Source organism: Salvelinus namaycush, chromosome 22 (assembly GCF_016432855.1).
Source record: "Salvelinus namaycush isolate Seneca chromosome 22, SaNama_1.0, whole genome shotgun sequence".
NCBI lineage: Eukaryota > Metazoa > Chordata > Actinopteri > Salmoniformes > Salmonidae > Salvelinus > Salvelinus namaycush.
The window spans coordinates 15,150,300-15,177,676 of NC_052328.1; the positions used below are offsets into that span (position 1 = coordinate 15,150,300).

At 43.5% G+C, this 27,377-nt stretch overlaps 1 protein-coding gene across 1 annotated transcript in view; it reads right to left on the reverse strand.

Annotated features, from left to right (window-relative positions):
- The window catches only part of LOC120017912 (melanopsin-A-like), a 66,690-nt gene that overhangs the window by 13,185 nt on the left and 26,128 nt on the right, over positions 1-27,377 (reverse strand). Inside the window, exons 2-7 of the mRNA XM_038960869.1 lie at positions 14,903-15,048; positions 14,155-14,288; positions 10,498-10,701; positions 8,992-9,163; positions 8,695-8,859; positions 8,411-8,518 (exon numbers count right to left, since the gene is read on the reverse strand). Of these exons, the coding sequence (XP_038816797.1) occupies positions 8,411-8,518; positions 8,695-8,859; positions 8,992-9,163; positions 10,498-10,701; positions 14,155-14,288; positions 14,903-15,048 (929 nt within the window). The remainder of the gene's footprint in view (positions 1-8,410; positions 8,519-8,694; positions 8,860-8,991; positions 9,164-10,497; positions 10,702-14,154; positions 14,289-14,902; positions 15,049-27,377) is intronic.

The following is a 27,377-nucleotide window of genomic DNA, read 5'->3' on the forward strand; positions in this document are numbered from 1 at the left end:
AATGTCAAATGTGACATAACCCATTTTGTGCTTTTCTGATAACTAATTTCTGTGTTCTATTCATGTGCTGTTCTATAAACCAATGTCTGTGTTCATGCAAGTGGCTGACTGAGCGAATCCTCACTATCAGTAGCTGCAATTTGGCAGTACACCTGGACCTTGTTTCGAGAACGAGAACAAAAGATATCTCAGTTTCAAGGTCTCAGGTTAGAGAGGAGAAGCCTCGTGGAGTATTGGTCTGTGACATGTTACGAACCAGTATTGGTCGGTAATGATTAAAACGGTAATTAATAAGTAATTACAGTAAATCATGCAAATATAACTTGTCTGTGTATAGCCGTATAAAAGACAACTGCTGGGTCTGCCTTGGCAGAGCTCCTGATTGACATGTGTATATTGGTGCATTTAGTTGGTTGGAACCTTTCCAGCGTGCTGACAAATAAAGGATGATTCATTTAAGATTGACTTCGAGTATCCCTGTGTAAGAATGTCCACGACACCCACTATGTCGAATATGATCTAAACGTGCTTTTAAAGGGTGACATGTTGGGTCGAAGGATTGGAATACGCTCTAAAGTGAAGTCATGGTAGTCACATTACACCTAATCTCGTTCCAAGACACTTCCGCCCAAATGTGCTGAAGGCCTGGTGGACCAATGCATCAAACTTGGCCTTCATTAGTTAGGATTAGCTTTAAAGTCACATTTTTGCCATAATTAGGACTTTTTTGCTGTGTTAACTAGTGACGATGACATTCTTTACTCAGTAAGGTCACTCCTTTAGAATTCTATGGTCACTCCCACCTACTGTAGGCCAACTTTGAATAGTTGATATCCCAGGCTTCTATGTGTTGTGTGTGCAATAGCCTGGGGGACGACGTTGGCACCATTGTAACAGGTTGTAATCAAGCCCCTTAACTTTATTTTTTTAACTGCACCGTTGTTTAAGGGCTTGTAAGTAAGCATTTCACGGTAAGGAATACCTGTTGTATTCGGGGCATTTTTATTTGATTACACAGGAATGTGAATAGTGTAGCCTGAGCTGGCAGAAAAGTGTTGAACAAATCAAAATATATTTTAGATTCTTCAAAGTACAGTAGCCACGCGTTGCCTTGATGACAGCTTTTCACACTCTTTGAATTCTCTGTCAGCTTCACCTGGAATCCTTTTCCAACAGTCTTGAAGGAGTTCCCACACATGCTGAGCACTTGTTGGCTGCTTTTCCTTCATTCTCTCAACCAGTTTCATAAGGTAGTCACCTGGAAGGCATTTCAATTAACAGATGTGCCTTGTTAAAAGTTAATTTGTGGAATTTATTTATTCTTAATGTGTTTGAACCAATCAGTTGTGTTGTGACAAGGTAGGGTTGGTATACAGAAGATAGCCCTATTTGGTAAAAGACCAAGTCCATATTATGGCACGGACAGCTCAAATAAGCAAGGAGAAACGACAGTCCATCATTACTTTAAGATATGAAGGTCAGTCAATCCGGAACATTTCAAGAACTTTGGACGTTTCTTCAAGTGCAGTCACAAAAACCACGAAGCGCTATGATGAAAGAAAGACTTAGAGTTACCTCTGCTGCAGAGGATAAGTTAATTAGCGTTAACTGCACCTCAGACTGCAGCCCAAATACATGCTTCACAGAGTTCAAGTAACAGACACATCTCAACATCAACTGTTCAGAGGAGACTGCATGAATCAGGTCTTCATGGTCGAATTGCTGCAAAGAAACCACTACTAAAGGACACCACTAAGAAGAAGAGACTTGCTTGGGCCAAGAAACACAAGCAATGGACATTAGACCAGTGGAAATCTGTCCTTTGGTCTGATGAGTCCAAATTTGAGATTTGTGGTTCCAACCACCGTGTCTTTGAGAGACGCAGAGTAGATAAACAGAAGATCTCTGCATGTGTGGTTCCCACCGTGAAGCATGGAGGAGGAGGTATGATGGTGTGGGGGTACTTTGCTGGTGACACTCAGTGATTTATTTAGAATTCAAGGCACACTTAACCAGCATGGCTACCACAGCATTCTGCAGGGATACGCCATCCCATCTGGTTTGCGCTTAGTGGGACTATCATTTGTTTTTCAACAGGACAATGACCCAAAACACCTCCAGGCTGTGTAAGGGCTATTTGACCAAGAAGGAGAGTGATGGAGTGCTCCATCAGATGACCTGGCCTCCACAATCACCCGACCTCAACCCAATTGAGATGGTTTGGGATGAGTTGGACCGCAGAGTGAAGGAAAAGCAGCCAACAAGTGCTCAGCATATGTGGGAACTCCTTCAAGACTGTTGGAAAAGCATTCCTCATGAAGCTGGTCGAGAGAATGCCAAGAGTGTGCAAAGCTGTCATCAAGGCAAAGGGTGGCTACTTGGAAGAATCAAAAATATATTTGGATTATTTTAACACTTTTTTGGTAACTATATGATTCCATATTTGTTATTTCATAGTGTTGATGTCTTCACCATTATTCTACAATGTAGAAAATAATACAAATAAAGAAAAACTGTTGAATGAGTAGGTACATCCAAACTTTTGACTGGTATTGTAAGTTTCGTAGATTTTTCACAGACCTCAAAAGTAATCCCCGATGTGGTTCAAGCATTGTTGTGAACACAGAGTCAAATGTTGTTGTTTTTCTACTAAAAAAGTTTGAAAATAATTGGGGAAAACCTGAAAAAAATGGGGGAAATCGAAACCTGGAAAACAAAACTGAGAAAATGGAATTTGGGAAAAAAACTGAAGTAAGCAAAAAATGTGAATGGTTTTTAAAAGGCCTCACTAAGGTTTTTTGCTGTGCATGACTGCACTTTAGAGTGTGAGTCATCCTGCAGCACAGCATTTTGGGGAAAGTTGAGGTTATGTCCAATATTGACAATGCACCTAAGAGGGAAAGAATTTCGGCCATCCTAGAAATGTTTTAAGAGTAATGTAATATATACAATTTAGCAGACGCTTTTATACAAAGTGACTTACAGCGATTCGTGAATAAATGTTTACATATGGGGTGGTCCCGGGAATCAAACCCACTATCCTGCTTTGTGAAGCCTCAATTTAACATGATCTATAAGGCTTTTTTTAAGTGGTGCTCATGCCACCCTTTATAAAGCACAGGTTTATGTCATATTTGACATAGTGGGTTATGTCACATTTGACATTGGTGGTTGCCACACAGTTATGCCATATTTATGAACCCTTTATAAACGTATGACATACGGTTCTAGATGATTTGTAACACATTTATGTAGTGTTTATGCAGGCTTTATGAAAGCTTTAAAAAGCTGCACGTCATTTAATAAAGCGGACCAAGTTGGGTCATAAGACATGACCAGAATGCATCAGTGATTCGTGTTCCCTTGCAACTTTCTGAAGTCTGTATGTGTGCAGTGCGCATATTTCTACCGTTTTGTGTAGCCGTTAGCGATGCTAATGATAACCTTCAGGTAAGTCTTCAGGTAGATGGAAAGGCTTTTTCAAAAACCTTCTCTGTCACGCCCTGATCTGTTTCACCTGTCCTTGTGCTTGTCTCCACCCCCCTCCAGGTGTCACCCATCTTCCCCATTATCCCCTGTGTATTTATACCTGTGTTTTCTGTCTGTCTGTTGCCAGTCCGTCTTGTTAGTTCAAGCCTACCAGCTTTTTGTCTCAGCTCCTGTTTTACCCTAGTCTCTCTTTTTCTCATCCTGGTTTTTGACCTTTGCCTATCCTGTACGTGCCCGCCTGACCACTGCCTGTCTCTGACCCTGAGCCTGCCTGCCGTCCTGTACCTTTGCTTCACCTCTGGATTACCGACCTCTGCCTGACCTGACCCTGAGCCTGCCTGCCGTCCTGTACCTTTGCTTCACCTCTGGATTACCGACCTCTGCCTGTCTCTGACCCTGAGCCTGCCTGCCGTCCTGTACCTTTGCTTCACCTCTGGATTACCGACCTCTGCCTGACCTGACCCTGAGCCTGCCTGCCGTCCTGTACCTTTGCTTCACCTCTGGATTACCGACCTCTGCCTGACCTGACCCTGAGCCTGCCTGCCGTCCTGTACCTTTGCTTCACCTCTGGATTACCGACCTCTGCCTGACCTGACCCTGAGCCTGCCGTCCTGTACCTTGGCCTCTGCTCTGGCTTATCGACCCTTGACCTGTCGTTTGCCTACCCCTGTGGTTACAATAAATAGTGTTACTTCACACAGTCTGCACCTGTGTCTTACCTTGATTCCTGATATTCTCAATTAAAAGTTAAAGCTAGAATCCTTGGTTGCTACATCCATTTTTGGACTAATAAATTAGTGTTATATACCCAAAATGTAAGCAAACACTGTTTAGCCACAAAACATGATTACAACTATAATTTTGATATCATGGATGTTCAGTCCTTGCATCCATAGCTCTGTCTGTGAATTTGAGAGTTACATTTCTCCAGGCCCATCCCACAGCTTTTTACCAAAACAAAATCTGGTTGCATCAACGTTGTTTCCACGTCATTTCAACCAAAACATGTGATGCCGTTGAATCAACGTGGAAAACTGATTGGATTTGCAAAAAGTCATTAAAGTAAGGGAACTGACCATTTTCTTCAAACCAACTTTTAACCTACAGTAAATCCAATGACATGAGGACAGTTTTTCACATTGATTTCACGTGAGTTGACAACAACTCAACCAAATGTAAATCAAAACTAGATGTTTAAATGACGTCTGTGTCCAGTGGGAAGGCGGGTGAACGTTTTGTTATTGTTTCAACTGCAGATTCTAGCCAAGTACAAAGTAACCTACTGTACAGTATGCCTACTGGGCAGAATTATGTTTTTTTTTTTTTTTTTTTTTTTTTTTTTAAATTTTATCCCCTTTTCTCCCCAATTTTCGTGGTAACCAATCGCTAGTAATTACTATCTTGTCTCATCGCTACAACTCCCGTACGGGCTCGGGAGAGACGAAGGTCGAAAGCCATGCGTCCTCCGAAGCACAACCCAACCAAGCCGCACTGCTTCTTTAACACAGCGCGCCTCCAACCCGGAAGCCAGCCGCACCAATGTGTCGGAGGAAACACCGTGCACCTGGCCCCCTTGGTTAGCGCGCACTGCGCCCGGCCCGCCACAGGAGTCGCTGGAGCGCGATGAGACAAGGATATCCCTACCGGCCAAACCCACCCTAACCCGGACGACGCTAGCCCAATTGTGCGTCGCCCCACGGACCTCCCGGTCGCGGCCGGCTGCGACAGAGCCTGGGCGCGAACCCAGAGACTCTGGTGGCGCAGTTAGCACTGCGATGCAGTGCCCTAGACCACTGCGCCACCCGGGAGGCCCTGAATTATGATTATTTGTTGCAATCCCGTGTGCATTTCTTCTGCAAACTCCAACTCGTACGCAACAGAATCACCGCTAACCAAACAACAGTGCTAACTAGGTGCATGAGTACTTTGAATGAAAGGGTAACTACACCCAAATATCAACATTTCTTAGATTTTTCCCAGACCTCAAAAGTGATCTCCTGATGTAAGAATTGTTTGGAACTAAGAACAGATTAAATAAAATATGTCCTCTCCTCTTTTTTTTTTTTTTGCTGTGGTATTGTTTTAGTATCGAGTACCGTGATACTAAACCTGGTATCGGTATCAAAGTAAACATTCTGGTATCGTGACAACATTAGTCTGATCGCTAGCTGACGGGGGCTATACCCTTCCTGTCTCTCAGATTTGATCGATTCCTATGAGATGGAATGGAATGGTTCACTTGGCTAGTATCAGATTAGTGAAATTAAAAACAACAACAGAATAGCCCTTTGACTTTGTTGCTTAGCGGAATTTCCAAATGGGGTTGGGTTGCGTAAGCAGATTTGACCCATAATGCAACAATAGAAACCATTATTTTATTTTGTGGCCACCCCCTGTACTTGGGGTGGCAGCAAGACTACAGTACCTGTACTTGGTGTGGCAGCAAGACTACAGTACCTGTACTTGGGGTGGCAGCAAGACTACAGTACCTGTACTTGGTGTGGCAGCAAGACTACAGTACCTGTACTTGGTGTGGCAGCAAGACTACAGTACCTGTACTTGGGGTGGCAGCAAGACTACAGTACCTGTACTTGGGGTGGCAGCAAGACTACAGTACCTGTACTTGGTGTGGCAGCAAGACTACAGTACCTGTACTTGGGGTGGCAGCAAGACTACAGTACCTGTACTTGGGGTGGCAGCAAGACTACAGTACCTGTACTTGGGGTGGCAGCAAGACTACAGTACCTGTACTTGGGATGGCAGCAAGACTACAGTACCTGTACTTGGGATGGCAGCAAGACTACAGTACCTGTACTTGGGGTGGCAGCAAGACTACAGTACCTGTACTTGGGGTGGCAGCAAGACTACAGTACCTGTACTTGGGGTGGCAGCAAGACTACAGTACCTGTACTTGGGGTGGCAGCAAGACTACAGTACTTGTACTTGGGGTGGCAGCAAGACTACAGTACCTGTACTTGGGGTGGCAGCAAGACTACAGTACCTGTACTTGGGATGGCAGCAAGACTACAGTACCTGTACTTGGGATGGCAGCAAGACTACAGTACCTGTACTTGGTGTGGCAGCAAGACTACAGTACCTGTACTTGGTGTGGCAGCAAGACTACAGTACCTGTACTTGGTGTGGCAGCAAGACTACAGTACCTGTACTTGGGGTGGCAGCAAGACTACAGTACCTGTACTTGGTGTGGCAGCAAGACTACAGTACCTGTACTTGGTGTGGCAGCAAGACTACAGTACCTGTACTTGGTGTGGCAGCAAGACTACAGTACCTGTACTTGGGGTGGCAGCAAGACTACAGTACCTGTACTTGGGGTGGCAGCAAGACTACAGTACCTGTACTTGGGATGGCAGCAAGACTACAGTACCTGTACTTGGGATGGCAGCAAGACTACAGTACCTGTACTTGGGATGGCAGCAAGACTACAGTACCTGTACTTGGGGTGGCAGCAAGACTACAGTACCTGTACTTGGGATGGCAGCAAGACTACAGTACCTGTACTTGGGGTGGCAGCAAGACTACAGTACCTGTACTTGGGATGGCAGCAAGACTACAGTACCTGTACTTGGGATGGCAGCAAGACTACAGTACCTGTACTTGGGATGGCAGCAAGACTACAGTACCTGTACTTGGGATGGCAGCAAGACTACAGTACCTGTACTTGGGATGGCAGCAAGACTACAGTACCTGTACTTGGGATGGCAGCAAGACTACAGTACCTGTACTTGGTGTGGCAGCAAGACTACAGTACCTGTACTTGGGATGGCAGCAAGACTACAGTACCTGTACTTGGGATGGCAGCAAGACTACAGTACCTGTACTTGGGATGGCAGCAAGACTACAGTACCTGTACTTGGGATGGCAGCAAGACTACAGTACCTGTACTTGGGATGGCAGCAAGACTACAGTACCTGTACTTGGTGTGGCAGCAAGACTACAGTACCTGTACTTGGGATGGCAGCAAGACTACAGTACCTGTACTTGGGATGGCAGCAAGACTACAGTACCTGTACTTGGTGTGGCAGCAAGACTACAGTACCTGTAATTGGGATGGCAGCAAGACTACAGTACCTGTACTTGGGGTGGCAGCAAGACTACAGTACCTGTACTTGGGATGGCAGCAAGACTACAGTACCTGTACTTGGTGTGGCAGCAAGACTACAGTACCTGTACTTGGGGTGGCAGCAAGACTACAGTACCTGTACTTGGGATGGCAGCAAGACTACATTACCTGTACTTGGGGTGGCAGCAAGACTACAGTACCTGTACTTGGTGTGGCAGCAAGACTACAGTACCTGTACTTGGTGTGGCAGCAAGACTACAGTACCTGTACTTGGTGTGGCAGCAAGACTACAGTACCTGTACTTGGTGTGGCAGCAAGACTACAGTACCTGTACTTGGGATGGCAGCAAGACTACAGTACCTGTACTTGGTGTGGCAGCAAGACTACAGTACCTGTACTTGGGGTGGCAGCAAGACTACAGTACCTGTACTTGGTGTGGCAGCAAGACTACAGTACCTGTACTTGGTGTGGCAGCAAGACTACAGTACCTGTACTTGGTGTGGCAGCAAGACTACAGTACCTGTACTTGGGGTGGCAGCAAGACTACAGTACCTGTACTTGGGGTGGCAGCAAGACTACAGTACCTGTACTTGGGATGGCAGCAAGACTACAGTACCTGTACTTGGTGTGGCAGCAAGACTACAGTACCTGTACTTGGTGTGGCAGCAAGACTACAGTACCTGTACTTGGGATGGCAGCAAGACTACAGTACCTGTACTTGGGGTGGCAGCAAGACTACAGTACCTGTACTTGGGGTGGCAGCAAGACTACAGTACCTGTACTTGGGGTGGCAGCAAGACTACAGTACCTGTACTTGGGATGGCAGCAAGACTACAGTACCTGTACTTGGGGTGGGTGATGGCATAGATGATGGGGTTGTGAATGGCTGAAGCCTTGGCGATCACAGCAGGCACTGAGTTCATGTAGGGGGTCAGAAAATCTGTATACCTACAGGGCACATGAAAAGGGCAGAGAGAGAAGGCTGTTAGGCTTGAAGTTAGAATTACACAATATATATTGTACCTGAATGGTCAAGGTATGAATGTTGTGGCTGCGGCAATGCTTTTAGAAGTGGGTGTGTATTGTGTCTATATAGGGTAGTATAGTATATCAAAACCACTCACCCTGCAAATGCGGTCAGGGCAACAGCGGAGTAGGGGGACCAAGAGATGACGTAGAGGAGGATGACAATAAGAGCGATCTTAGCCATCTTCCACTCATTCTTCAGCCGATTGAAACTCCTAATGGAGTCTCTGGTACTCCCAGTGCCGTTGATCTTGGTTACAGCCCTATGACACATACACAGATTTTTTTTTCCAATGCGAGAAATTAGAAATGCTTCAGAGAATCCAATGCAGTAACTTAATTTGACACTTCCAGTGACATCTCTAGACCAGCTCTCTGGTATCAAATCCACTCACTTGTTCGTTGTACGTATGGCTCTGAAGATGAAGAAGTAGCAGTACATGATGACGATCAGGGGGATGAAGAAGACAAAGGTGAAGAGCAGCATGGTGTAGGCACGCACTGACGGGGTAAAGGTCACATAGTCCCATGTACAGGAGGTCAACAGACCCTCTGGAACATAGGCACCTTGGGGAGGGAGGAAGAGGGGTAGGGAGGGAGGGAGAGGAAAGGGAAATGAGAGACAAGGGGATAGAGAAAGGAGGGAGGGGGGTAAGGGAGAGGGGAGAGGAAAGGGGAAGGAGAGACAAGCGGATAGAGAAAGGAGGGAGGGAGAGGGGAGAGGAAAAGGGAAGGAGAGACAAGGGGATAGAGAAAGGAGGGAGGGAGAGGGGTAGGGGGTAAGGGAGAGGGGAGAGGAAAATGGAAGGAGAGACAAGGGGATAGAGAAAGGAGAGAGAGTGGGATAGAGAGGGGGAAAAGGGGAAAATATAAGGAGAGAGACAATGCTCTTTCTTCAACACCACTTCAAAGTCATCTACAAGTTGTTTGTCATGCATCATCCATTGAAGCCCTGCTATGGTAAAACAAGCAGTCAGGGAAAGCTAAGAACATTCAATAGGAACATCAACATTCAATAAGAACATCAATAGGAAGACACAAGAAAACCAAAGCTTGGATCAGGGGAGCACTCCTGATGAACTAAATGCTCTGGACGATCAAAGCCTCAAAGTGTATAACGGCGCAGTTTTGTTTTGCTTTCATGTTATTAATGTTTTTTCCCCAGAGGGTGTGAAATTATGTGGTAATCTGCGGAGACGGGGCAAAGATGGGGACGTCAGATGGGTTTAAGGAGACAGACGCCCTTTGTGTTGTCAGATAGGACATGCGTGTTGCGGAACCATGTCTGGGGTGGCACGCCTGCATGCAGAGCCCAGCCCCAGACTGCTGCAAGGGGTAGCCAGTCCATGACCTCCTATCCCTCTCCCCAAACCCCCTCCACCCTCCACATTGTCTGAGTTAGTGTCACCCCAAGGTCCTTTCCAGCATATCACCCATTAACGTGCTGGACAGAATCGGGCTGGATACATTTGTTATTTGCCAGAGATACACACAATGATGGGGTGTGAGTAATTCTGAGGACAGTATACTGTAAGTCCCATGTGAGGCTTATGAGGGGCCCATTCCAACCAGTTCGCCCACTAGTTTAATTTAATTCCTTATCACTGAAAGATCTCAGGCAGCTCAGAACACCTGATCCAATGCCTAAATCCTCATTCCTAAACTAAGCTACTGCTAACTGGAGTTCAAAGAGAGAACACAGAGCCAGAGGGAGCACTCGTCTCGCTGTCTTTCTATCTTGCTGTCTTTTGAGCTCTTGCATATACATGCATATACTGACACAACCACGACTCTTCCGTACAGTGTATACAGCCCTGGCATACTAAATCTCATCCCAAATGTGTGTATGTGTGTATGTGCGCATGCGCGCGTGTGTGATGATCATGTATGTGTGAACTTACTCCAGCTGAAGAAAGGGGGCAGGCTCCACCCCAGTGAGTAGGCCCAGGCAGCCATGAGGATGAGCAGTGCTCGTTTCTTGGAGAGCACCCCAATGGAGGCCAACGGACGCGTGATCACAAAGTAGCGGTCCACTGCTATCACCATCAGAGTGATCATAGAGCAGATCCCAAATAGAGCCCCGCAGAATGCATACAGCTCACAGCCTAGAAGACACAGAGACGGAGAGAGTACAGTTAACTACTGAGATAAAAGGTGGGAATAGGAAAGAAACATAAAATGATAGAGAGTCAGAGTACTGTTAATTACTGAGAGAAAAGTATTAAAAACTCCAGAAGGAAACAGAAAGGGTGAGCAAGAAAGAGAGAGAGAGAAAGAGATATGTCGATTGGTGTGTTGTAATGCCCCCTGTGGGTGATAGTCACTCCATAGCCTGGATAATGATCAGCAGAGAACCAGGTCAAACAGAGGGCCAGCCTGCAGAGAGAGTGGGCCAAGCAGGGGGTAATACTGACTGACCCCATCTCAGATTCACACCCAACACTCACCCTGATGTGACACCCATCCACCTCCACTCTGCAGGGACCGGAACATATACCGTACCAGTCCAAAGTTTGGACACACCTACAGTACTCATTCTAGGGTTTTTCTTTATTTGTATTATTTTCTAAATTGTAGAATAATAGTGAAGACATCAAAACTTTTAAATAACACATATGGAATCATGTAGTAACCAAAACAAGTGTGAAACAAATCAAAATGTAAGTTATTGGCACGCCCTGACCATAGAGAGCTTTTTATTCTCTATGTTGGTTAAGTCGGGTGTGACTAAGGTGGGTCATCTAGGGGATTATGTTTCTATGTTGGCCAGGTATGGTTCCCAATCAGAGGCAGCTGTTTGTCGTTGTCTCTGATTGGGGATCATATTTAGGCAGCCATTTCCCCTTTGTGCTTTGTGGGATCTTGACTATGGATAGTTGCCTATTAGCACTATTGTTAGCTTCACGTTTCGTTTTGAGATGTATTTTGAGATGTATTGTTTTTGTTTTGCTCTGACTTTCACCGAGAAATAAAAAGATGTGGAACCCAGATCACGCTGCGCTTTGGTCCAGTTATTCTAACGAACGTGACAGTTATATTTGAGATGCTTCAAAGTAGCCACCCTTTGCCTTGGTCAATCAATTCGGAACATTTCAAGAAGTTTGAAAGTTTCTTCAAGTGCAGTCGCAAAAACCATCAAGTGCTATGATGAAACTGGCTCTCATGAGGACCGCCACAGGAAAGGAAGACCCAGAGCTACATCTGCTGCAGAGGATAAGTTCCTTAAAGTAATCAGCCTCAGAAATTGCAGACCAAATAAATAAACTGTTCAGAGGAGACCGTGTGAATCGGGCCTTCATGGTCAAATTGTTGCAACGCAACCCCTACTAAAGGGCACTAAGAAAAAGAGACTTGCTTGGGCCAAGAAACACGAGCAATGGACATTAGACCGGTGGAAATCTGTCCTTTGGTCTGATGAGACCAAATTTTGGGGTTTTGGTTCCAACCGCAGTGTCCTTGTGAGATGCAGAGTAGGTAAATGGCTGATCTCTGCATGTGTGGTTCCCACCGTGAAGCACGGAGGAGGAGGTGTGATGTGTAGGGGAGCTTTGCTGGTGACTCTGTCTGATTTATTTAGAATTCAAGGCACACTTAACCAGCATGGCTACCACAGCATTCTGCAGAGATACGCCGTCCCATCTGGTTTGCACTTAGTGTGACTATCATTTGTTTTTCAACAGAACAATGACCCAACACACCTCCAGGCTGTGTAAGGGCTATTTGACCAAGAAGGAGAGTGATGGAGTGCTCCATCAGATGACCTGGCCTCCAAAATCACCCGACCTAAACCCAATTGAGATGGTTTGGGATGAGTTGGACCGCAGAGTGAAGGAAAAGCAGCCAACAAGTGCTCAGCATATGTGCAAACTCCTTTAAGACTGTTGGAAAAGCATTCCTCATGAAGCTGGTTGAGAGAATGCCAAGAGTGTGCAAAGCTGTCATCAAGGCAAAGGGTGGCTACTTTGAAGAATCTAAAATCTAAAATATATTTTGATTTGTTAACACTTTTTTTGGTTACTACATGATTCCATGTGTGTTATTTCATCGTTTTTGATGTCTTCACTATTATTCTACAATGTAGAAAATAGTAAAAAATATAGGAAAACCCTTGAATGAGTAGGTGTGTCCAAACTTTTGACTGGTACTGTACCTCAATCAAAACCTCAATGTCTCGCAAAATATAGATATTGTGCAACATACTGTTTGTATATATGTCCTGATAGACCACTCCATAGCTGTGTTAATACAAACCACACACTCCAGGGGTGATGTCTTGCCTGGGGTAATACCTTGTGTTAGCGTGGTATGGCAGTAGCCTAAGGCTGTTACACACCCTCAATGGTGGGTGATGCCAGGGAAGATTTGACACCTTAACTTACTGGAGTAAATTGGGTTTACCAATGGCAGAACTGGGAATACACAGTACAGCTCCGGTTCTGGCTATTTCAACTGAGCAAAAATGGATAAAGATATTAATATTCTTGAATATATCAATGAAGAAGCAGATTTGGCACAATGATTTCCGATATCAAGCTTGAGCCATCTGTAATCACCTAAATTGCAGGTATTGAGTTGTATATGAGTGCTGCCCACCAGGACACAGGAAATACACTTGAACACAATTTCCAGTTTCTTTTTTTTCTCCAGTTAATTTGGACGACAACAATAAGGTAGGAGGGTAGGTGGGGTTGGGGTTGTTAGGGATACATGATCTGAAGATCGCTATGACTTATAAAAATGGAATGGGTTCAATATAATTCCTCATGATGTCAAAAGGTCTGTAATTCAATGAGACAAAAACTATCTTCCATGCTCATAAACAAAAATGAGATATTCTAGCACTTGCTGTTTATAATACAGAATGAGAATAAAGCAGCTGTGCCAGTTAAGGCTTCTTCTTTCTCCCACAGCTATTGTACACTCTTTGGAAAAAAGGTGCTATCTAAAACCTAGAAGGGTTCTTCCGGCTGTCCCCATAGGATTACCCTTTGAAGAACCCTTTTCAGTACCAGGTAGATCCGTTTTGGGTTGCAAGTTCCTACGTGAAACCAAAAAGGGTTCTACATGGAACCAAAAAGGATTCTCCTATGGGGACAGCTGAAAAACCCTATTGGAACCCTTTTTTCTAAGAGTGTAGTGATGTTGTGTGAGATGTTTGCAGAAGTAAGTAGTCTTTCTCTATATCTCTAGGCAACATCTCATTGAGAGTTTTCCATTCATATGTTCTTTAATTCCATGACTATGGTAATAAATAAACACATTCTTTTCATAGACTTCTCCCTCTTTATAATCCCCTGCCTTTTCTGTCCAATGTATTAACCTTGTAAGACACAAGCTCTGCTCAGAGCTCAGTCTGAGTCAATTCCTTCATTCCATCTCTTTCCAGTCAATTATAGGAAACGGACGCAATTCAAAGACTGAATTTGTCCACACAATTCTATGCTATTTTCTATGTTTTTTGGTTTGAAGTCATTGATTGTTTTTTTGGGGGGGGGGGGGGGGGGGGTCTGAGTGGAAAATATTGGCCTCAGACGTGTTCGGAGATGGGTGTTGAGTACCTTTCTCTCCGAAGATCCATCTCCTGTGCATGGAGGTGGTGAAGAAGATGGGTGCCTGTGTGAGGCACATCATGAAGTCAGTGATGGCCAGGTTAATGATGAACATGTTGGCTGGAGTCCTCAGTGACCTGCTCCTGTTGAACACAACACATACAGCACAGGGATTCAATTTGATACACACACTTAAACACCACCATAATTCTGTAACATTCCCCCAAATGGTAGCTCAGTGTAATCAAATGGTTATTGTTCTGTAATTGGGTACAGTAGTTCCCCTCTTTTTATGGTGAAGGATTTATTATTGTCGACAACTATTTAGCTATGAATAGAGCTTGTGCCATCAATTTGTCCAACACGTACCACTTATATCTGCATATGATTGTGTGTGTGTGTGTATGCCTGTCTATATTCAGAATGAGTCATCATAGTGGGAGAGAAATGGCACCTCACTCATTGAAAGTGAAGCACGGCATGGACGCTAGTTACAGTACATCATGTTTGGGCTCAGGAGGGAGGATGAATAGCCTGATCTCTCCACTCACGATGCTGATCAACTGAGACACACTGATAAACAACTGAGACTACAGAGCCACGTGTGACAGGTGGAGGGATAGTGAGACGAGATAAACCTCAGCATTAACTGTACATATTCTTGCTGCAAGAAACTCCAATCACATTTTAACTGATCAGATTACCTGCTCTTCTAAGGTGGAGAGTTACACTACCATAGGGAGCAACTGTCCCTTACCTGCTGAAGGCATAGATAACCAGGAAGTTGCCCACCATGCCGGTGATGCCGATAGCCAGGATGACGGCCCCTATAGTGTAATGGGCGTGGTCAGGTACATCCGCAGTGGGGAAGGGGTGACGAGGGGCCTCGTGCACCATGGCCACCTACAGGTAAACCAAAATAACTGCATTTAAACAGGAACCTGTGCAACAGCCTCAGTTGGCATTACTAAATTGTGATTAATTAACCGTATCCACTTGTTAATGTAGGAAGAGAAATTCATAGCATACCCTAAAATTCTGGTAGGTTGTAAGTAATAGGCAGACATATATTTCTCAGCAATGTTTGCAAATTACTGTACAGTATTGCAATACAGTTATTACTGTCCATTGGGGAAAGGCTGTCTATATGGAAATGTGCAGGAGGGAAACCTACTCATAAATATGGCAACTCTTTAGACCTGAATAATTACAGAAACAACTTCGGTCATCATTCCAATCCACAAACTCTTATCAGCACAAAGACGCACCCTCAAACTTTTTGTATAATTTCAGCCAGTAGTTTTGAAAGTGGTGCTCACGAGCCAAAACCGTCCCTCTTTTAGTCATCCATTTCCTGTGATATGTTACGAATTTAGCAATTTGTATGATATATGAATTTTGCAATTCGTGTGATATGTTAAGAATCCAATTTGTGCAATATGTTACAAATCTCTCTTCAAACTGACTTCTACATGTTACAAAAGTATCTTTCACAAATAATTGGTTTTTAAATCAAGTCCTTTGTGAAGGATCAAGCAATGCATCCTGTCTCATTCTAATTCTTAATCCTTTGATTCATGTTGGCTTTTCAAAAATAATCTAACCAGTAAACTTGTTTCTCCTCTGGTTTGAATTATTTTAAAACAAGGATTTAGTTTCTTATTTTTGTTCTTGAAACCTGCCCCCGGAATCCTTATGCAGGATAGAGCAATTGTAAAATGCTGGCCTGCACACTTGCATGAGCCTATTTGATAGTCATTAGGATAGGATGTACCCAGGAAATGTGATCCCAGAGGGCCAAACAACTGGGGTGAAGCTGTACACATTCAACACATGACTGGACTGAGAGCAGAATCCTCATTTGAGATTTGCATGAGTCTACTTAAACGTTAATTTTACCGAAAGACCATCAGAAGCCACATGGAGGATATTTTTAAAAATGTTATTTCTTTAACCTTAACCTTCTTTAACCTTTATTTAACTAGGCACGTCAATATGGGGGCGCTGTTTTCACTTTGTAAAAATTTGTTCCCAAATTAAACTGCCTCGTACTCAATTCTTGCTCGTACAATATGCATATTATTATTACTATTGGATAGAAAACACTCTCTAGTTTCTAAAACCAATTGAATTATATCTGTGAGTAAAACAGAACTCAAGTTGCAGCTAACTTCCTGTCAGGAAGTGAGAAATCTGAAATCGGGCACTCTGTTCCAGGGTCAGTTTATTAATTTGCATGTAATCTATGAGTCGACATGCACTGCATACGATTTCCCCTAGATGTCAGTAAGCAGTGATAATTGGAATGGTGTTGCTAGGCAGATCTGAGGCCATATAAAGGGTCTTGGAACGTGGGGTGCACTCTTTTCAACGTTCGTCATGGCGCAAGACAGACCTCAGGATGGCATTCTGAAAAGCTCTCGTTATAGGCCTTAGATATATCCGGCTCTGATTTTATTCGATATAGGTGTTAAAGACATCATAATGTAGTTATTTTAAACCGAGTTATATCAGTTTATATCAGTATATTGCGATTTTCTGATATTTCTTTGTGCTGCGTTATGAAGAGTTGGACACGTCTGGGCCACATAGCTAATGTTTGCTGCTAATTCCTAAGTTGAAGACGTCAATCTACAACCGAGCAACAATGATTCTGGACAAAGGACCACTTGCACAAGATTCTGATGGAAGCTCATCAAAAAGTAAGAACTATTTATGATGTTAATTCGTTGTTCTGTTGAAAAATGTAAAAGTACTATTCCGCCATTAATTTCGGTGCGGTCTCGCTTTAACGCACGCTGTATGTCGTAGTAACGTTAATTTTAAAAATTTAACACAGCGGTTGCATTAAGAACTAATGTATCTTTCATTTGCTGTCCAACCTGTATTTGTTAGTCAAGTTTATGATTAGTTATTGATTAGATTAGGTGCCTCTCCCAAGATTTCTCCCGACATATTGTTGGCAGCTTGGCTACTATTCTCATTGTATAACCACGATTTGTGCCGCTAAATATGCACATTTTCGAACAAACAATATATGTATTGTGTAATATGATGTTATAGGACTGTCATCTGATGACGTTTTGAGAAGGTTAGTGAAAATTTTTATATCTTTTGGTGGTTTATTCGCTATCGCTAACGTGCATGAATCAATGCTGCTGTGTGGTTGGCTATTGTAGTAAGCTAATATAATGCTAAATTGTGTTTTCGCTGTAAAACACTTAAAGAATCTGAAATATTGGCTGGATTCACAAGATCTTTGTCTTTCATTTGCTGTACGCTGTGTATTTTTCATAAATGTTTTATGATGAGTATTTAGGTAATTCACGTTGCTCTCTGTAGTTATTCTAGTTGCTTTGGTGAGAGTTGTGATGGTGGCTGCAATGTAAAACTATGATTTATACCTGAAATATGCACATTTTTCGAACAAAACATATGCTATACAATAAATATGTTATCAGACTGTCATCTGATGAAGTTGTTTCTTGGTTAGTGACTATTTATATCTTTATTTGGTCGAATTTGTGATAGCTACCTATGCAGGAAAAAAATGGTGGGGAAAAAAAGTTGTGTCTTTTGCTATGGTGGTTAGCTAATAGAAATACATATTGTGTCTTCCCTGTAAAACATTTTAAAAATCAGAAATGATGGCTGGATTCACAAGATGTGTATCTTTCATTTGGTGTCTTGGACTTGTGATTTCATGAACATTTTATTATATGATATCCCTGTGGCTTTAGGCTAGGCTATGCTAGTCAGCTTTTTTGATGGGGGGGATCCCGGATCCGGGTTTGTGACTCGTTAGAGGTTTAAGAACAAATTCTTATTTACAATGACGGCCCTACCGGGGAACAGTGCGTTAACTGCCTTGTTCAGGGGCAGAACGACAGATTTTTACCTTGTCAGCTCTGGGATTCGATATCAAGTTATGAATCAAGCCAATCTTTTTCATAGGATCAATTCATTAAGTTCATGTTTCGCTGATTCAATGATCAAGTTCATGAGCTGGTTGATTGGACATAAAGTGATCAACTGTTCTGTTAAACTAATTGTATATTTTCTCTATAATTATTATTTCAATGAACATAATGTACACATTGGTTTGTTATGATACAAGCATGGGTATTCAACACACCATAATAAACGGGGGGCTCAATATAAGCAATCAATACTCTGCTGGTGACTGTCTCTGAGAAAACACAGGGACCAATGACCAGTGGCGTAGGCAAAAATCTGTTGATGGTTTTTACTTTCGCTGACCTTATTTTTTTATCGACATTTGTCAATAAAACTCATGATTGCAACTGTTTATGTCAAACAGTTTGATGTTTAACTTGTAGAAATGGTTGTCCTGAAAAGAACATGGGGAAAAACAAGTGCTGGACATGCAGATAAATGAAAGTCAGAAAAGGGTTAAACACCATCACATTGGAAACATAAATTACAAAAATATGCTAATACACATAACAATAGGGCATATTGTAGCCTACAGTGCTTTTGGGAACTATTCAGACCCCTTGACTTTTTCCAAATGTAGTTAGGTTAAAGCGGTATTCAAAAACTGATTTAAAAAACAAATCCATCATCAATCTACACACAATACCCCATAATGACAAAGGAAAAACAGGTTTTTCAAAAATTGTGTAATTTCTTACAAATAAAAACTGAAATATCATATTTACATAGTATTCAGACCCTTTACTCAATCCTTTGTTGAAGCAACTTTGGCAGCAGTTACAGCTTCGAGTCTTCTTAGGTATGACGCTACAAGCTTGGCACACCTGAATTTGGGGAGTTTCTCCCATTCTTCTCTACAGATCCTCTCAAGCTCTGTCAGGTTGGATGGGGAGCGTCACTGCACAGCTATTGTCAGGTCTCTCCAGAGATATTCGATTGGGTTCAAGTCTGGGCTCTGGCTGGGCCACTCAAGGACATTCGTTGTCCTGTTGGAAGGTGAACCTTTTCCCCAGTCTGAGATGCTGAGCACTCTGGAGCAGGTTTTATCAAGGACCTCTCTATACTTTGCTCCATTCATCTTTGCCTCGATCCTGACTAGGCTCCCAATCCCTGCCGCTGAAAAACATCCCCACAGCACAGCGACGATCCGTCATTCAGGGCAGGTGGGGAAGAGCCCCACATGTTTTGAGCCCAACATTGTTTTTTAAATTGCATGTGATTTGGCATTAATACACTTCACATATCAGTTTGCAAATAATGTTAAAAAAATATATATATAATTGAGTTAATAAAGCCGCTTTCTTGAGTAAGACAGCTCCAAAAAGCAGGTGTTTCAGCCTAGCTCAGTGACCTCTGTGGTGGTGGGGTAGCCAGAGAAAAATACAGAGCATAGGGGTTGGTACTGTTCTCTAGTTGCTCCGTGATTGGCTCAGTGTTTTGTAACACATGGGGACACTACGTCACCGCCATGTCTAAGAGTAGAGCTTGGAAATTCAAGCCCCGTGGGTGCTGCCATAGAGTTACATTAGAAGTGCTCATCCAAGAAGGCTCAAGGTCATTGGCCACAGATAAAATTACGTCACGTTATATCGACAGTAGCTTTGATTGGACTGATCATGTCAACATCTTACTTTCAAAATCTTAGCTAGCAGTTATCATCATGAATCAAGTCGACAATCTACTAGCAAATCCTTTTTAATCCTTGTCATATGAAGAGAAATAACGAAGAGAAATTATAGAAAAAAACGTATCGGGGCTCATCGGCCATTGGACATAAACATTACACAACAAGTTGGAAATCGCAAATTCAACAATGAATGGTTTGGAAGGAACCGGTGTCTAACTGCAAGTATTGCAAAGCAATCACTAGCCTACTATTCAGTGGAGTGGCTGTGTGGTCCCAAGTCTGAGATTAAAGGTGTCTTTTCCAAGCCTAAATTTATAAACATTCAACATTGGCCATGATGTCAATGAAACATGATTTGTGCCGCGCTCAAAACAACTGTTAACTCGGAACTGTGAAATTTGACTTCAGTGAGTTCAAGACAACTGGGAACTCTGCAAAAAAACGAGCTCCGACTGGGAAAATACGTTTTGAATGGTCATCCAACTCGGAATTGTAAAATGGGAACTCGGGTCTCTTTCTAGACTTATTTTTTTTTATTTAAACAATTGTAGAATAAGGCTGTAACGTAACAAAATGTGGAAAAAGTCAAGGGGTCTGAATACTTTCCGAAGGCACTGTATCTCCCTTATCACCCCTGACATATGATATGCTGCTATTCTGTCCAGGACATATCTTTTCCATTATTCACCCTGTCTGTATGATGTAGCACCTTTGACTCTTCTTCCTGTTTGTTCTGTAGTGTGTGCTTTAGTCTAAGCCCATTCACACCATCCTCCTAGTGCTGTCAAACACTTCCATCTAGGGCAGGGGTGTCAAAGTCAAATGGACGGAGGGCCAAATAAAAAATTTAGCTACAAGCCGAGGGCCGGACTGTTCGAATGTTCATTGAAAAATTTTTAAATGACGCATATAGTCTAGTGAACCTAATTGAACCTACTGAAAACCTACGGCAATGGTGTTTCTGCTCAGACTCACATTTAAAAAGAGTTGCCTTTTTTCTGGGCAAACTTCGTCACAAACTTTAATCATGCAGTTTTTGATGAAATCCCCCTCCGTAAATGGCCGGGCTGATTTAGCGATCTCTTCTGCCAAAATAAAACTGGCCTTGACAGCAGCCTGGCCTTGTGATTTGGCTTTTTTGAACAGAGCCTGTCGAGATTTGAGGCCTCGTTTTAATTCCTCTGCCTTTTGTAGCCTTTGTTCCATGTCCATATTCTTGTTTTTGTCCGCGTGTTTCGTTTCATAATGTCGTCTCAGATTATACTCTTTCAGTACCGCCACACTTTCTCCACACAGAAGACACACAGGTTTTCCAGCTACCTCCGTGAACATATACTCCGACTCCCACCTTGTTTGAAACCCCCGGTTCTCAGTGTCCACCTTCCGTTTTGCCATTTTTGATGGGTATCTGAAAGTTAATTTTACTGTGATGCTGACGACTGCTGTGCCAATAAATATTGAAATGAAGCAGCCTACTGCTCGGTGCGTCACCGTTGCATTGTGGGAAATGTAGTATTGGTGCGTGTAAAAGATCTGCGGGCTGCCGGCTTGCTGCGGTCTGCGGGCCGGTTCTAATAATAAATCAAGATCATCCCAGGGGCCGTAAAAAACCTTCTCGCGGGCCGGATGTGGCCCGCGGGCCTTGACTCTGACATATGTGATCTAGGGGATGCATCACAGACAGGTCTGTTTTTTTTCTGAAGTTATCAGAGGAATTCAAGGTCTTTGTCTACAGAGATATTGGCCTTGGACTATTTGTCTGGGTGTATTTGTGTGGGTGCAGTGAGAGTGGGTGCCATTATCACCATCATTGTCCTCATAATTGCCCTCTCCTTTTTCTCCTCAGCCTCCTCACAATTGTCCTCTTCTTTTTTTTTTCTTCCACTTCTTTTACCTCCTCCATTTCCTCCTCATAATTGTCCTCCATCTGCTCATTCTCCTACTTCTCCGCCTTCTCCTCCTCTTCCTCCCCATCATTGTATTTCACCATGTTCTTACCTTCACTAAACCTGCTTTAGCTATCTCTGTTAGACTATGTTAGAGTGAGGTAGTGTTACGTTCCCCAGTTTCTGTGTTGTAGTTTGTATTTGAGTGTGTGTGTTTCAGGAGATGGCTTCCTGAAGTTCTCCCCAGGCAGCTGATTGATCGGCCCCAATTGATAATTGGAGAGCTGACCCCGCCCCTTCGTCAAGATACAGCTGTTTCTAATTACCATTGCCACCTGAAGCTATAAAAGCCAGTGTTCTGTTCAGCGAGAGAGATAGGCAGGCTTAGATCAGTGCTGAGAGAGACGGTTGATGGCTGAGTGGTATAGCATGTTGATTGTAAATATGTATTATGTTAGTTGTTGTTGTTGGTAGCAGCAGCTTTGGTGTGTTTGTGCTTTGTCAGAGATTCTTTAGTGGCCTGAGTTAGTTCTCAGTTTTGTGGTGAAGTGGATTGTTTAATATTCTGTTTCATTTGTTCCCAGGGAGGAAGGGGAAGGCACCTAGGGAGTGCTTAGGTAAGAGGCCCGCGGGCATACATATACCCGTAGTATATTCACTGTCTAGGCACACTAGGTAAGACCTGGGCGGACCACCCCCTTGTATTTTGGTTAGGGCACCAGGTCGTGTTAAGTTAGGTAAGTAGTGGGTAGGCAGGTTAGATAGGAGAGGGGGAGCTTTGATATTTACTTTCTTTGCTTTGATTCCTCCAGCCCCTTTTCCCCATATTACCGTGTAAGGAAATAAATCCTAGTAAGCGGTCAATTCTGCCTTTTGTCATCCTTTCTCGCACCTACAGTCCATACCTCTTTTGCTTCACGGAGAGTTGAGTTGTAGCAGGGGTAGTGTGAGAACCATATGTACATTCCACTCAGTCTGAAATTACTGAGATTTTAAATGACAGAGGGAGATTTCGCCTGGTCTTATTTATTCCATCACGCCTTTGTTGGTGGGGACGCTTATCCCTGTTTTGTGTTCTCCTGCGGCGGCTTCAGAGCAGTCGAGCAGGGAATTGGCCCTGCGTGCCCTGAGTTACTAACTCAAACAAATGCTCTCTTCATTAAATACATTCCGGAGAGACTCCAGAACAATATGACAGATGGAGAGGGATTCAAAAACAAAGTCTGATGTTTGTGTGTTGATTTTAACCGGTGTGAGTTAATGGGGAAACTGGCTTCAAGCCTTTGGTTGCAAATGGGTCTTCATTCATATTGAAGCTCAGAGAAGTTCATTTAAATGTGCGACTCCAGATGATTATTAGCAGAGTTCGTGTGCTTAGTGTTTTAAGGTTGGATAATCACTTCATCTTTCTATCTGTTTCCAGCCTGTTAGAGAAAGGAAAAGGTTGGAAACAGCATCATATGGTCTAAATCCAGTTGTCTACAGTCACAGTCCTGCTGGTTTTTATTTTCCCCTGAAGCCTAGTTGATGAATTAATGTCACTGACTGCCCAAAACGAAGTTAACCGCTAATTTAAAATGGCAAGAGCGGAAACCTAGCTTGCACTAGGGCCATCGTCTAGATAAAAAAAAAATGAAAGAAACTCTCCCTCTTTTATTATGATGTGAATATGAATGCATCCATCCTGTGAATTGTAATGAAATGGGATCATCTCCTGAATGTTATATATATATAATTTGCATGTGCATGAAAATGAAACATGGTGGGAAGAGAAATGTCAGTTTCATCTGTTTCACAGTTGTACCTTTGCTCCCAGTAAATTGATCAAGTTGTTAACAGTGGCTTATGACTGTGTCCTACGGGCTTTTGGCGCCAGTTCTCAGCATCCCCTTTTCATCGTTGGATTGTTGTGGAATGAGTTAATGATTTACATTTTTCTATATATATTTTTCTCATAGGGTAAAATCCCAACTTCCTCAATAAGAGCAGAGAGAAAATACATGTTCAAACTTCTAAGATCACCCAAAAGCCCTTGTCAAGAAGCTATTATCTGAGATCTGTTTTAATTGTTCCACCTCACCTTGTCTGTCATATCATTCTACGGCCATTATGGGTCCCGTGGACATCTTTTCTACAGTTTACCGGACAAAGGTTGTAAGGCGTGACTTAGGGATTCTCAAAGTCTGAACTTTTCACATCGAGGACTTATTGAGCTGTAGGAGACCCTACACAATAGTTACCGAACACAGACATTGAACCTGGGTTGCCTGTGCACCTCAAGATCACGTACAGCAGTATCTCTGGGAGCTAACAAGAGTCAATAGGAACAATCTCCACTAGACATCTGAAAATAGGTTCTCTTCTTTCCCAGTGTTCTAAAAAGGCCTGCCGTGAATGACTCTCACCTAGATGACCACGCTGTATACACTGAGTGTACACATCATGACATAGACTGACCAGGTGAATCCAGGTGAAAGCTATGATCCCATATTGATGTCCAATTCAATCAGTGTAGATGAAGGGGGGGACACAAATCAAATCAAATCAAAATGTATTTGTCACATACACATGGTTAGCAGATGTTAATGCGAGAGTAGCGAAATGCTTGTGCTTCTAGTTCCGACTGTGCAGTAGTATCTAAGTAATCTAACCGAACAATTTCACAACAACTACCTTATTTACACTACAAGTGTAAAGGAATGAATAAGAATATGTACATAAAAATATATGAATGAGTGATGGCCGAACGGCATAGGCAAGATGCAGTAGATGGTATAGAGTATAGTATATACATATGAGATGAGTAATGTAGGTTATGTAAACATTATATAAAGTGGCATTGTTTAAAGTGGCTAGTGATACATTTATCACATATTTTTCCCTTATTAAAGTGGCTAGTGATACATTTATTACATCAAGATGGCAAGATGCAGTAGATGGTATAGAGTACAGTATATACATATGAGATGAGTAATGTAGGGTATGTAAACATTATATAAAGTGGCATTGTTTAAAGTGGCTAGTGATACATTTATCACATACATTTTTCCCTTATTAAAGTGGCTAGAGTTGAGTCAGTATGTTGGCAGCAGCCACTCAATTTTAGTGATGGCTGTTTAACAGTCTGATGGTCTTGAGATAGAAGCTGTTTTTCAGTCTCTCGGTCCCCGCTTTGATGCACCTGTACTGACCTCGTCTTCTGGATGATAGCGGGGTGAACAGGCAGTGGCTCGGGTGGTTGTTGTCGTTGATGATCTTTTTGGCCTTCCTGTGACATCGGGTGGTGTAGGTGTCTTGGAGGGCAGGTAGTTTGCCCCCGGTGATGCGTTGTGCAGACATCACTACCATCTGGAGAGCCTTACGGTTGTGGGCAGAGCAGTTGCCGTACCAGGCGGTGATACAGCCCGACAGGATGTGCATCTGTAAAAGTTTGTGAGTGTTTTCGGTGACAAGCCAAATTTCTTCAGCCTCCTGAGGTTGAAGAGGCGCTATTGCACCTTCTTCACCATGCTGTCTGTGTGGGTGGACCATTTCAGTTTGTTCGTGATGTGTACGCCGAGGAACTTAAAACTTTCCACCCTCTCCACTACTGCCCCGTCGATGTGGATAGGGGGCTGCTCCCTCTGCTGTTTCCTGAAGTCCACGATCATCTCCTTTGTTTTGTTGACATTGAGTGTGATGTTATTTTCCTGACACCACACTCCGAGGATGCGGAACATATCCCAGTCCACGTGATCGAAGCAATCTTGAAGCGTGGAATCCGATTGGTCGGGCCAGCGTTGAACAGACCTGAGCGCGGGTGCTTCCTGTTTTAGTTTCTGTCTATAGGCTGGGAGCAACAAAATGGAGTCGTGGTAAGCTTTAACGAAAGGACGGCGGGGGAGGGCCTTATATGCGTCGCGGGAGCTGGAATAACAATGATCCAGGGTTTTGCCAGCCCGGGTTGCGCAATCGATATGCTGATAGAATTTAGGGAGCCTTGTTTTCAGATTAGCTTTGTTAAAATCCCCAGCTACAATAAATGCAGCCTCAGGATATGTGGTTTCCAGTTTACATAGAGTCGAATGAAGACAGGTTAAAGAAGGATTTTTAAGACTTGAGACAATAGAGACATTGATTGTGTATGTGTGCCATTTAGAGGGTGAATGGGCAAGAAAAAAATATTTAAGTGCCTTTGAACGGGGTAATGTAGTAGGTGCCAGACGCACCGGTTTGCGTCAAGAAGAGCAACGCTGCTGGGTTTTCACACTCAACAGTTTCCCATGTGTATCAAGAATGTTCCACCACCCAAAGGACATCCAGCCAACTTGACACAACTGTGGGAAGCATTGGATTCAACATTTCGACACCTTGTAGAGTCCTTGCCCCGACTAATTTTTGGGCAAAAGGGGGTGCAACTCAATATTAGGAAAGTGTTCCTGTTTTGTACATTCAGTGTTTATAACAGCCCTACTGGACAAGAAATGTACAATCCTGAAGTGTACAGAGGTGTACAATCCAGTGCTTCACATTATTCACAGAACATTGAATGGCATTCTATTCTATTCAATGATGGGGAATGTTTTCTGTCTGTTGGCAGTGTTGTGAATGCATCCATGGTAGTGGACTTGGGAGGGCAAAGCAACAATATTGAATTTTGAGATACAGACTGGCAACTTATGTCTGACAATTTCTTGTGTTGCAAACACAGACATTGGCAGGGGTGAAGCCATGGCAGGACCTGGCAGGGCATCTGAATTTGAATATTGTCTCAGCCAATCAGGCTGTTTATTTTTATAAATATTTATATTTAGTAGCCTATTCGCCAATAATACGATAGGTGCACTTGATTCAGCTGCCCTGCATGCCGGGTAGATGAAGTGTTCACATTTTGAACCATTTTATTTGTCTAAAGATACAAACTTCTCCTACCGGCAGGCCCAGAGAGCTAAATCAGGTTCACCTGTAGGCATATTGCTGGCCAATCAGATAGGTGCATACCACTGGCCAATCGGATAGCTTAGATCACTGTGTCTACAGCAGCTTCCAAGAGCCCACAGCATAGTTGTTACTGACTGTAGAGCATGCTAACCAGGGCCGGCCCCAGGCATAAGCGACATAAGCGGTTGCTTAGGGGCCCCAGCCACTAAGGGGCCCCCGATGATTGGAGATGATTGTGGACTACAGAAAAAGGAGGACCGAGCACGCCCCCAATCTCATCGACGGGGCAGTAAGGGAGCCGGTTGAGAGCGTCAAGTTCCTTGGTGTCCACATCCCCAACAAACTAACATGATCCAAGCACACCAAGACAGTCGTGAAGAGGGCACGACAAAACCTATTCCTCCTCAGGAGACTGAAAAGATTTGTCATGGGTCCTCAGATCCTCAAAAGGTTCTACAGCTGCACCATCGAGAGCATCCTGACTGGTTGCATCACTGCCTGGTATGGCAACTGCTCGGCCTCCGACGGCAAGGCACTACAGAGGGTAGTGCGTACAGCCCAGTACATCACTGGGGCCAAGCTTCCTGCCATCCAGGACCTCTATACCAGGTGGTGTCAGAGGAAGGCCTTAACAATTGTCATAGATTCCAGCCACCCTAGTCATAGACTGTTCTCTCTGCTACCGCATGGCAAGTCTAGGTCCAAGAAGCTTCTAAACAGCTTCTACCCCAAAACCATAAGACTCCTGAACATCTAATCAAATGGCTACCCAGACTATTTGCATTGACCCCCCTCTTTTACACTGCTGTTACTCTCTGTTATTATCTATTCATAGTCACTTT